This window comes from Oenanthe melanoleuca, chromosome 7 (assembly GCF_029582105.1).
Source record: "Oenanthe melanoleuca isolate GR-GAL-2019-014 chromosome 7, OMel1.0, whole genome shotgun sequence".
NCBI classification, from domain to species: Eukaryota; Metazoa; Chordata; class Aves; order Passeriformes; family Muscicapidae; genus Oenanthe; species Oenanthe melanoleuca.
Genome location: NC_079341.1, coordinates 14936872 through 14949114, shown reverse-complemented (window position 1 = coordinate 14949114; position 12243 = coordinate 14936872). Strand labels below are relative to the sequence as shown.

The 12243-nt window shown below is 42.3% G+C and overlaps 1 protein-coding gene across 1 annotated transcript in view; it reads right to left on the bottom strand.

The window, feature by feature from the left end:
* TTN (titin) overlaps positions 1-12243 on the bottom strand; it is a 235634-nt gene that overhangs the window by 169981 nt on the left and 53410 nt on the right. The window contains exons 45-68 of the mRNA XM_056496551.1: positions 10693-11256; positions 9947-10228; positions 9562-9840; positions 8921-9199; positions 8551-8829; positions 8140-8427; positions 7743-8021; positions 7361-7642; positions 6975-7253; positions 6586-6864; positions 6213-6491; positions 5807-6094; positions 5429-5707; positions 4986-5267; positions 4586-4864; positions 4165-4443; positions 3792-4070; positions 3404-3691; positions 2945-3223; positions 2459-2740; positions 1609-1887; positions 1219-1500; positions 458-736; positions 46-333 (exon numbers count right to left, since the gene is read on the bottom strand). Coding sequence (XP_056352526.1) covers positions 46-333; positions 458-736; positions 1219-1500; positions 1609-1887; positions 2459-2740; positions 2945-3223; positions 3404-3691; positions 3792-4070; positions 4165-4443; positions 4586-4864; positions 4986-5267; positions 5429-5707; positions 5807-6094; positions 6213-6491; positions 6586-6864; positions 6975-7253; positions 7361-7642; positions 7743-8021; positions 8140-8427; positions 8551-8829; positions 8921-9199; positions 9562-9840; positions 9947-10228; positions 10693-11256 — 7032 coding nt within the window. The remainder of the gene's footprint in view (positions 1-45; positions 334-457; positions 737-1218; positions 1501-1608; positions 1888-2458; positions 2741-2944; positions 3224-3403; positions 3692-3791; positions 4071-4164; positions 4444-4585; positions 4865-4985; positions 5268-5428; positions 5708-5806; positions 6095-6212; positions 6492-6585; positions 6865-6974; positions 7254-7360; positions 7643-7742; positions 8022-8139; positions 8428-8550; positions 8830-8920; positions 9200-9561; positions 9841-9946; positions 10229-10692; positions 11257-12243) is intronic.

Sequence of the window (12243 nt, the reverse complement as noted above, 5' to 3'; positions counted from 1 at the left end):
GAGAAAAGAGTAGCTCAGAGAGCTTCCTGACCACCATATACCCACCTTGCACAGTCAATACAGCGCTGCATTCATCTGAGCCAGCTGTGTTGGTAGCTTTGCAGGTGTAAGTGCCAGTATCTGAGTGGCTCAGTGAATTAACCTCTAAAATACATAGGTTATCTGAAAAGGAGATTTGATGTTTTTCTCCACTGACTAGCTTAAGTCCATTTTGGAACCAGGCAACAGAAATAGGAGGTGAACCTGACACTTTACATTCCAGCAGTGCTGAGGAACCCAGAACACAAGGGGTTTCCTTTAGTTTTCTTGTGAAAGAAGGAGGAATGATTCGGTCTGCATAAGAAAACATAATAAATCCATGGTTAGAGAGAAAATTAAAAAGGAATGGAAGAAAGGACAGAGAATATGCCCGAACAAAAGCTTTTATAAAAAGTAGAAGACAAGATACCAAACCAACCTAAAACATCAACTGATGCTGTACAACTGCTTTTCCCCACATCGTTTTGCACAGCAAAAGTGTACAGTCCACCATCTTCCTTTTCTGCATCCATAATTTTAAGTGTAGATACATTATTGAGGAAAGTGATCCTGTATTTTTGGCTGCTGGTCAGTTCTTTGCCATCCTTGAACCACCCAGTGGAAAGCTGTGGTGTGCCTGCTACTTTGCATTCCAAAGTACAAGCATCTCCTATTGTAACTTTCATTGGCTCTGCTTTCTCTGTAATGACTGCAGGTTCTGGAAGGAAACATGGGTAACATGTATGGTTAAAACAGGGTTTGATTAGTATTAACTGTAAGTATTATAGTATTATGAGATGGGTTTACACATTGGACACTAAGGAAATTTTGTTTTGTTGGGGTGTGGAGTTTTTTACAGCTGTTTTTCCATCCTTTCTATTACGCTAAACTGCAAATTTCAGATGCTTTCCAAAATCAGGTAAAAATATTTTAAAATATTTAAAATAATTTTGAAGTATATTTTCATTTAAAATATAGAATAATTTAATCTCCCTCTCCGAACAGGCATGAGCAGGAAACGAAAGAAATACAGAGTGAGGTGCCTTTCAACCCTATTGCTGGACAACTGGAAATATGGAATTTGACTCCTACTTGATGGGGAGAGAAGAATTCTCTATTTTGTTTGTATACAGCTGATACTAAATAGCCAAGTTTCTAACTTTAAAAAGAAACTTCCATGAATTTGTGCTTTTTACCCACCTAGAATAGTTATGGTAGCCATACATTCACGGCTTCCAGCATCATTTCTGATCTGACAGGTGTATTTTCCAGCAGTGCTTGTCTCTGTGCGCACAAACTGCAAAGTTGCAATATTTTCTACAAACGTGATCTTCGTGTTCTCACTTTCTCTGATAACTTCCTCTTTGTCTTTAAGCCACTGCACAGAAATTGGCTGGGAGCCCTCCACTCTTGCTTGTAACTCTACTGGTTCACCAACTACAACAGTCATGCTGTTTATTTTAGTCAAGAATTTTGGTGGTTCTGAAGAAGAAACACGCAGTTACAGTAAATACTCACAATGTTTCTGCAAAGAAGAGCAGTGCAGCGCCCTTGGGAGCACTGCAGAAGATGCATGTACCAGTACTTTACCTTTCAGCTTCACAGTGCAAACACAAGAGTCACTTCCTACGTCGTTCTGTGCCTTGCACTGATATTCGCCGACATCTGCAGCTTCGACATTAAGAATGCGAACGCTGGTGTGGTAGTTTTTGGCTGTAACCTTGTACTTCTTACTACTGCGGATTTGTCTCCTGTCTTTGTACCAGGCAATGTCAAATGGAGGTGTTCCTGAAATCTCACATTCCAGGCTAACCTCAGATCCTTTGACAATGTCTACTGGAGAAGGTTTCCTGCTAAAGACGGGAGGTTCTAACAAGGGAAGAAAGGAACATTTAGAAAGTAGTCTGAAGCTCTTTGATCAACAAAGAGTCTACAGATACCAGCTTCTGGAAAACTGCTGAGAATATCTACAGGATGGGCAAGACTTCCCTCATTTTCTGGGTAAAATATGAAGTGAGCCTGCACAAAGGTGAGCATTAAGAGCCCTTAGCTCCCCTTTAGAAAAGGTAAACAGAGGGGCGACCTTTGGCAGAGAGGGTACAGGTCTCATTTAGCTGGTAGTTATCTCCCATACAGGGTGTAAAAAATACACTAGTCAGTTTGTGTCTGTTCTTTCTCTTTGTATTTCAGCTCCTTGATATAGCAATTCTCACTACGAACTGTCTTGGATATTAAAAAATATAGCATTGGGGAAAAACTAGCTTAGGACTCATCTGCATCACCTCTCTTGTTTAGACACGAGGGGGCATCAAGAAACAAGCATGACATGAAGAACAGGGAAGTCCTGAAATAAATTAACCTCATGTTCCTGTGTATTTCTACGGGATACAGCCACCAGGGGGAAAACGGGATGCAGTTGGAGAACAAGAGGACAGCTAACCTTTCACTGTGACTTTGGTGCTGCAGCTGGCCTTGCCGGCAGGGTTGTGAGCTTCACAGATGTAGTCACCACTCTCATCAGTACTGAGATGATTCATTTCAAGCACGGCCACAGAGTCAATGAATGATGTCCGGAATTTTTCACTGGCAACAATTTCATGGTCATTTCTGAACCACACTACTTTCATCTCTGGAGATCCACTTACTTTGCACTCAAGCCGGGCTGAGTCACCCTGCTTGACTACTTTTGCTGCCTCTAGCTTCTTAGCAAACTTGGGGGGTTCTAAAAAACCAGAAAAAGTGGGGTCAGGACTGTCTGAATTAATACTGGAGAGAAAATAGGTGGGAAAAGAGTCAAACAGCTGTGGGTTGCAAACATAGGGTAGGGAATTCACTTGGTGTATCAAAGATCACCAATGTGGGCTTGACAAAAAGGAAGGAGAAGAAGGAGACAAAAAGATAACAATACAACAAGAAGAGTGCACACCTGTTACCATCAGTGTAGTAGTGCAAGAGTCACTGCCAACGTCATTTGAAACGTGGCAAGTGTAGTGCCCACTCCTAGAAGAATCCACTGAATAGAGGGTTAAGAACCCAGTTGAACCTTCAATCCCAATGAAACAAGTTGGACCAGATACAAGTTCTAAGTCTTCTTTGAACCACTTTACTGTAAAAGGTGGTGTTCCCTTCAGTGTGGCCTTGAACTCCACTGTGGAATCTGGTATGGCTTGCTGGCTTTCAGGTTTTACTAAGAAGCTTGGTGGCTCTGCAGTTTTTAAGAAAAAGACACAGTTACATGTCTAAGAATGAAGAAAATCAGTGATGCAAGCATGGAGACCAAGTTTTCAGCAAGTATTAAGATATATAAGAGTGTTTGTTAGCATAAGATTTAAGATTTTTTTCCCAGCATTTATCATAGATGAGAAGTAGTAAAAGAGTTTCAAACCTTTCACAGTCAGGACAGCACTGCAAGAATCGTTTCCAGCAACATTAGAGACACTGCATGTGTAATTTGCACTGTCTGCCAGCTCTAGGTTAGCAATCTCGAGTGACATAGTGTTCTCATGGCACAGGCTTCTATATTTTGCACTGTCAGTTATCTCTTTTCCATCCTTAAACCATTTTGCAACAATGGGGAGTGACCCAGAGACTTTGCACTCCATTTGGATAGAAGATCCCAGAACGGTATCCTTTTTGGTTAGCTTTTTGATAAATACAGGAGGAATTGATTGATCTGCCCAACACAAAAAATAGCAAAAACACTGATTAACTTCTTTCTTATCTTTCACAGAGATTATTTTTCATTCTTTCCCTGATGGATTGGCAATACAAACCTAGCACAGTCAGAACAGCTTCACAGGTGCTACTTCCGAAGTCATTTTCAACCTTAAAACTGTATGTACCACTATCCTCCTTTGATACAGGTTCAATCCTGAAACTGGCCACGTTGTTTTCAAAGCTCATTGTGTAGTATCTACTGGGCAGGAGCTGCTTGCCATCTTTGTACCATTTTATTCGGAGCTCTGGTGTCCCAGCCACAGTACACTCCAAAGTCACAGGGTCTTTTTCAGTGACTTTAAGGGATTTAGCCTTTTCTATGATCTGTGCAGGCTCTGAGATACAAAGAGTATAAAAATTACAGCAGTTAGCTACATAGATAGGGAACTGACTTTCCAAGTACTCATCAAGGTTACACCTTGTACACACCTTGTACAAAAAGCAAAGCAAAGCACTTCTCCATGCCAGATTCATTCTTTGCCTGACAGGTATATCTCCCTCTGTGGCTGAGGTCAACATTAGCGAGCTTCAGTGTTGCCACGCCCTTCTCAAAGGTGATGTGGTGGTGCTCATCATCTTCTAGTATTTTCTCATCTTTTATCCATGACACAGATAGGGGTTGAGCACCTGCCACGACGCACTGAAAGAATGCATCGCCTTTCAAAATGCTGGTGACATTCTCCAGCTTCTTGACAAAGGATGGTGGCTCTGTGGCGTGAGTTTTGTTTGTTGTTCAGAAGAGAAGTCGTGGAAAGGGAAGAGGAGAAAAAGAGATCATATAAAGTAATCCCAGTTGCTACACTTTAGCTGGGGCATATAATGTTTGAGGTGTGCTTCCTAGAGAACTGACCTTTTAAGCGGAGTCTTGTGCTGCAAGAACAGCTCCCACCTTCATTTGATATAATACACTGATATTCACCAACATCTGAGACGTCACAGTTAGTCACATTCAGAGTAAATACTGATTCTTTGGTGGAGATGGCGTATTTCTTGCTGCTGAACATCTCCTTGTTGTTCTTCAGCCACTTCACCTCAAATGGAGGGGTACCAGTCACCTCACACTCTAGTGTGGCCTCTGAACCCTTCACTACCTCGGTGGGACGCAACTCCCGAACAAAGGTTGGAGGCTCTATAAAGAAGAATTAGGGGAGAGTAGATAGTAACCTTAAATAGTTTTGAGGGGAGAAGAAGTATCTCCTACTTCCTCACCCCAGATATGTGACAGAGATAACAAGATGTTCAAAACCAACCTTTCACTTTCAGCTCGACGCTGCAGCTCTCACTACCTGCATCATTGTGGGCTTCACAAACATAAATCCCACTATCTGCCACTCTGGCTTGAGAGACCCTCAAAGTGGCTAAGCCATCTATGAAGGAGATGCCATATTTCGCTTGGTCAGTCACTTCATTCCCATCCAGGTACCATGTAATGTGGATCTCTGGCGTGCCTACTACCTGGCACTCAAAAGTGGTGGACTGTCCTTCACGCAATGCTACTACAGAAGTTGGCATCTGAATAAATCTGGGGGGCTCTAGAAGATGGACAGAGAAGTTGAGGTTTTATAACATTCAAGGTAGGAATGAAAAACCCCAGAATTTAAAGAAAAACAAAACGGCTACAAGGCTTTCTCCCCCTCCCATCAAAACTGCCCAGAAAAATCAGAACCAAAAATCCAAAAATTGGGTTGCACACCTTTTACAAAGAGAGTTGCTTTGCAGGTTGCAGTGCCCACATCATTGCTTATCTGACAAGTGTAGTTCCCAGAATCAGATGTCCTAGCTGAGAAGAGCTCCAGAACACTAGAAGTGTCGTCCTTCCAGACAGATCGACTGGCTCCAGACAGGAGCTCCTGGCTGTCTTTAAACCACTTTATCTGCAGAGGAGTCGACCCTTTCACCAGCGCTTTGAACTGAACCCTAGCATTGGGCACAACCTCTTGAGACTGGGGTTTTTCCACAAAATATGGCGGTTCTATAACATGCAAAAAGCAAGAAAGGGGATTACTCTGAGATGGGGAAATCTAAAATTATAAATGAGAGACCTAACACAAGACAAAGTAGGAACTCAAACCTTTGACTGTTAGGAACCCGCTGCATTGGTTGCTTCCTGCTTTATTTGTTGCTTCACAAGTGTAAGAGCCACTGTCTGTGCCTTCCAGTTTATTTATTTCCAGAAATGCAGTATTGTCATGAAAAGAGTATTTGTGCTTTTCACTTGCTGTTATTTCTTGGCCATCCTTGTACCACTGGATACTTATAGGATGTGAACCAGACACTATGCACTCCAGGTGGACAAAAGACCCCTTAATGCTGTCCATTTTCTTGAGTTTTTTGGTGAATTTAGGTGGAATAATGAGATCTATCCAAGACAGAGTAAAAAGACAAAATATGAAATTCAACCATGATTGTGGGAGATGTCAGCTCAGGAGAGCTGATTTTGTATCCAAAAGTGATAATAAGAGAGAGCCCATACACACCTAGGACATTAATGCTGGCAGAACAGCTACTGCTCCCAACGTCATTTTGAACCTCAAAGATGTATTCTCCACTATCTTTCTTGTCTGCATAAAGCACCTTTAAGACTGAGACAGTATCTGTAACACTGATCTTATATTTTGGGCCCAATGTCAGTTCCTTGCCATCTTTGAACCATTTGGCTGTAATAGGTTTTGTTCCTGAAAATTTGCACTGCAAGGTTGCTGGGTCTCCCTCAGTCACATCTATTGACACAGCCTTGTCCACAACTGTAGCAGGTTCTGTTGTAAACAAGGAGATAGAGTGTTAAGTGCATCTGCAAAAATCACAAGGGAACCATCTCAGATCATTGCCAGCCCTCAGGATAAGACCAACCTTTGACAGTCAGCAGAGCAGAACACCTCTGAATTCCTGCCTCGTTTTTAGCCTGACAGAAATATTTCCCATCATGTTTCAGCTCAATAGATCTCACCATAAGAGTGGCAACATTGTTCACAAAGGTCATTTTGATATTGTTGTCTTCAATCACTTCATCATTGTCTTTCAACCAGGACACAGTGATGGGCAAGGAACCTTTAATAGCAGCCTGAAATACAACTGTTCCCCCTCGGAGGGAGCTAATGTTTTCTATCTTCTTCAGAAACTGCGGAGGCTCTGGCAGGAAGAAAGTGATTTTGTAAGTACAAGTCTGGTGTGTAACAGTGTGGCATGGAAACCACACCGGGTTAAGAGCATGCTAGAGGTGTTCTGCACCTTGCACTAACCTTTCAGCATGACCTCTGAGCGGCAGAGGCAGCTCCCAACATCGTTTGTCACTCTACACTGATACTCGCCAACATCAGAAGCATCAAACCTGAACACATGGAGGCTAATCAAAGATTTCTCAATGCTTATTCTGTGCTTCTTACTGCTCCGCACGGGTTTGTCATCTTTCACCCAAAACACTTCAAAGGGAGGCGTGCCAAGCACCTCACACTCCAAAACCACATCAGAATCCTTCAAGACCTCCATGGATTGAAACTCCTTGCTAAAATAAGGTGACTCTACAGTGTGAAAAAGAAAGTGCAATTTGCATTAATCATACTTTTGAAGCCAATACCATTGTACTGAGTTTAAAGATACAAACTGTGTGGCTGGATATCACACACACCTTTGACTGTAACAACACTACTGCAGATATCTTTTCCAGCGTCGTTTTTGGCTTCGCAAATGTATTCCCCACTGTCTTCAGTATCAACCTCTGAAACGCGGAGTATTGCCAAAGATTTTGTAAAAGAAATCCTGTATTTGTCACTCTCCTTTAGCTCTCTATCATCCTTGAACCATGTGATTTTAATCTCAGGAGTACCAGTGACTTCACAGGTCAGCTCAGCATATCCACCTTTCTTTACCAGATGAGCCGGCTCTAGCTTCTCCTTGAAGGCAGCAGGTTCTGTGGGTTTAAGAAGAGTGTTCAGGACAAAGAACATGGGAAAGAGTGCTGCTGTGTTAATCCAGCAGCTAGAAATTTAAATAAGAGTAAGAACGCAAACCTTTCACAAATAAGTTTGCACTGCATGTTACTGAACCAGCTACATTGGAGACTTTGCAGGTGTATTTTCCAGAGTCAGTTGGTTTGACTGCATAAAGCTCCAAGTAACTTGCTAATGCTTCTGTCATAATGTAGCAGGCTCCTCCTGTCACCAGCTCAGTATCACCTTTAAACCATTTCACTGTCAGTGGTGTTGTGCCTTTAAACATTCCTTTGAAATGTACAGTAGATGCAGGCAATACATCTTGAGACTCTGGTTCTACAGTGAAGCTGGGTGGCTCTGGATTGCGTTGAAAGGAAAAAATTGTCAAGAGTAAGAGAGGGCTTGTATTTTGGGAAAGAAAAGTATTATCACAAGGTAAGCAAAATTCCAAGAAAAGTGAAGCAAATTGCCAAACCTTTTATAAACAAAGTGCTACTGCTCTCTTTGCTACCAGCAGAGTTTGTGGCTCTGCAAATGTAGACCCCAGCGTCACTGGCATCTAGGTGTTTTATTTCCAAAGAAGCTGAGCCTTCTGCAAAGTGTACTGTGTACTTGGCACTTGAAGTGATCTCAGTATCCTGCTTAAACCATGAGACAGTCATTGGAAGAGAGCCTGAAATTTTGCAGTCCAGGCGGCACGAGGCACTAATGACGCTGTCAACATTCTTCAGTGGTTTAGTAAAGAAGGGAGGGAGAGTGCGATCTGTTGAGAGTGAAAAAAATGACAGAAAGGAACACATGAGCAAAACAGGAGTGCTGTTCTGCTTCTGGCTCTGTTGGGCACAGAGCAGAGCAACAGGGCTCTTTGCAAAGAGGCAGTACCAACCTAGCACAGTGAAGCTGGTAGTACAAGAGCTGATGCCCACATCATTGGATATCTCAAAAGTGTATTCACCACTGTCCTGCATTTCAGTGGCATAAAACTTGAGCTGGGCAATGTTATTTTTGAAGCTGATCCTATATTTTTTGCTTGCAGGTAGTGGCTTTCCATCTTTGAACCATTTGGTTTTCATCTCTGGAGTGCCTGTGACAGTGTACTCCAAAATAGCTGGTTCCCCAGCTGTAACCTGGATCATTTCGGCTTTTTCAATTATTTTGGCAGGTTCTACAACAGAATTAAACAACTGGTGTTAAGGACAAAAGGAAATTTCTTCTCTCAGGTAGGAGACTGCAGGGATCACAGCTTCTCCACTGACCTTTCACTGCTAGTTCACCAAAGCAGGACTGACTTCCTGCATCATTCTCAGCCACGCAGGTGTATTTGCCACCAGAGCTCAGCTGGACTCCAGTAATTTGCAGTGTTGCTAGACCGTGATCAAATGTCACTCTCACATTGTTATCATCTTTAATAATGTCTTTGCCCTTCATCCATGTCACAGAAATAGGCTCTGACCCTTTCACCACGGCCTGTAATGTAACACTATCTCCAGCCAGAGCTGTCACATTTTCGATTTTTTTAACAAAAGATGGTGGTTCTAGTTCAAAGAAGAGAGACAAGAAAAAAATGCTCATCTACTATTATATCACCACATAAAATCTGGTACTTAAAGACAGTTTTGTAAGACAGTGTGTGCAGTGCATGTCACAACTCAGCAAAAGAGCAGGCAAGTTGGAGAACTACGTTCTCCAGCTGGGAGCTAATGGCCCATTAATCTCAATGTTCTTCAAAGTCACAGGTTTGATGCCAGATAAGACTCAAGACACACACAGAATTTTAAGAGAAGAAGATACTCCCCAGTCTCCCCAGCCTCCCACAAATCCAAAGAAAAGACATTTTATGAAATAAGAGGTTTTTGCCAATCCCTTCAGTAAGAGGAGATTTCTCTCTCCCACTGACCTTTCAAGATGTATGTGGCACTGCACATGCACTTCCCGACTTCATTCGCTATCACACACTCGTATTCACCGACATCTGCACTATTAAATGAGGACACCTCCAAAGAAATAACAGCCTTCTGAGAGGTCAACCTGTATTTTTTACTACTGCGAATCTGCTTCTTGTCTTTGTACCAGCTAATCTCAAAGGGTCCAGTGCCAGCAACCTCACACTGAAGAATGGGGTTTGTTCCCTTCACTAGCTCTGCAGGTTCAAGTGTTCGGATGAAAGATGGAGGCTCTATAAAAGCAGTAAGAAAGAATTAGTCAACAGCGCCCAAAAAAAAAAAAAAAAAAGGAAGAAAGGTTTTTCTCAAGAATGACTGGCAGCAACAAGAAGGACAGACCTTTGACAACCACTTCACTGGTGCAACTGTCACTTCCAACCTCGTTGACAGCTTCACATGAGTAGGTCCCAGTGTCATCAACTTTCATTTCCAAAATATCTAACACAGCCACAGAATTGACAAAGGACATCCTGTGCGTGTTACTTTCATGGATTTCCTTATTGTTCTTGAACCAAGTAACCTGGATTTCAGGAGACCCTTTGATTTTGCATTGAAGGCGTGCAGAGTCGCCTGGGGTCAATAAATAAGATGGATCGACCTTCTTCACAAAGGATGGTGGTTCTGAAAATGGGAAGGAAAGGGAAGAGAGAGGAGGAGATGGTAAAAAAGGGAAGATGGGGAAGAGGAAAGAGGGCGGAAAGGAAAAAGGAAAAGGGAGAAAGAAAAGAAAGCTGAAATACAAAGCTTTGAAAGATTGCTTCCCAGAGCAAGAACAAAATACAACTTCACAAGAGGCCAGCATAATCTTTGCTGAGCTGCAGCTTCTGTGGTTTTGCTTTTCCTCTTCATCCATCTCTCCCCTGCAGGCAGGAGCAATTCTTGATTTCCTCTGGTGAAAGAAATACTGAAGTAACACACGGTGCACTGTAAGGCAGCAGGGGAAAAGACTCCATGGGGAATGGACTGAGTACAGGTCTGAGAAGAATTCACAGAGTAATTTCAGCCCAAAGAAGTCTTTTACCTGTGAAAGAAGAAACAGGGAACCCAAGAAGACAAAAGGTAAAGGGGGCACAGAGCTATCTTACCTCTGACTGTGACGCTGGCAGAAGAGGAGCTGCTCCCTGCCTCATTTGAAGCAGTACACACATAGTGGCCTGAGTCCTTGAGCTTAGCCAGAGGAATCTCAAGTGAGGCTATTTTGTCTTCAAAGTAAATCTTATAGTCTTTGCCTGGAGGGATTTTGTTTCCATCCTTTGTCCACCCTACAGTTACTTTCCTGTCTTCATCTACCTGGCATTCAAGGCGTATTTTTTTATTAACTGCTGATTGTACTGACTGCAAATCTTTAATGAAGTGGGGCTTGTCTATAATGACCATTTCAGTCTGGCAAATATCAGCCCCAAACTTGTTGGAAGCTTTGCAAGTGTAAACCCCTCTGTCACTAGCAGTAAGAAGGGAAATTTCTAAAACATGTTTGTTTTCCACTTTGGAGATCTTATGGTGGTCTGAAGGTGAAATAGTTGTTCCATCTTTCTGCCAGGTGATGTCGATGACTGGAGTGCCCGAAACAGTACACAGGAACTTGGCACTTTTGCCAACAAAAGTAGTGATAGGTTCAGGTCTGGTAAGAAACGTTGGTGGAAATGCCTCTGCAAAACAAATGGGTTCAATGTTATCAAGAGGTGAGGAACAGAGCCACATTTGCCAGGGACAGAGAGCAAGAGAGGCCAGCTTGTCACTGGACACTCTCAAGCAAAAGAAAACAGCAGTGAAGGAGATAAGAGGTGTTAAAGATGATAAATTTTGGCTTTTGGTTTTGTACTTTTTTAGTCTGTGATTTGCTCCAGAGCTTGAAGGCATTTTGAATCTCTGGAGCAATGTACAAATGAAAGGAAAATAAACAAAAAGCCAGAAATTCCTCCCCCAAGACTGAGATGTTTGCACAGTGTTCTCTCAAGATGAGCGAGTTTGCACGCATTCCACTGTTCATGCACATTTTTCTAGTCTCTAGCACCTAGCACTTAGCAAAGATCACGTAAGGACTCCTCCCAGAAAGAGAAAAGTCAGAGTAAAAAAAGTCACCATACAAGAAACACCCAAAAGATGGTGGGGTTTTTTTTTTTCCTTTTAAGAAAAAACCCTGCTGTATAGCTCTCAATAGACAAAAAGTTTGCAAATTGAACCCCTTTAAACCTTGTTTTGTTTAAGAAGATCTATTTCCCCAGTCACAGAGTTCCCCTCTGGCCATGGCACAAAGATGTTCAGGAATGCAGATCTGCACAACCTGTATAGTTGCAAGTATAGTTGCAGGATAAATTTAGGGTGCTAGAATAATCACACAGTGACTATTACACCAAGAAATCAGATTTAAAAGTGTTTCTTGTGGTTTGGAAGTTAAATAAACCTTCTTCAAGAATGTATTCCCAAAGCAATCCCATGCTGTGTCTTCTGCTCTCTTTCCCCCCCCTTCTTTCTTTCCCTCTGAAACTTTTTCACACTGATTCCCTTCTCTTCATACAGAAAGCACCTAAAAGCAGCATTCTCAAAAGTTATTCCTTTTCTATGCTTGTACCTGCCAAAAGGTACGATGCCAAAAGGTAGGTATGGATTATGCATTATAATGGCAACCAAGAGCC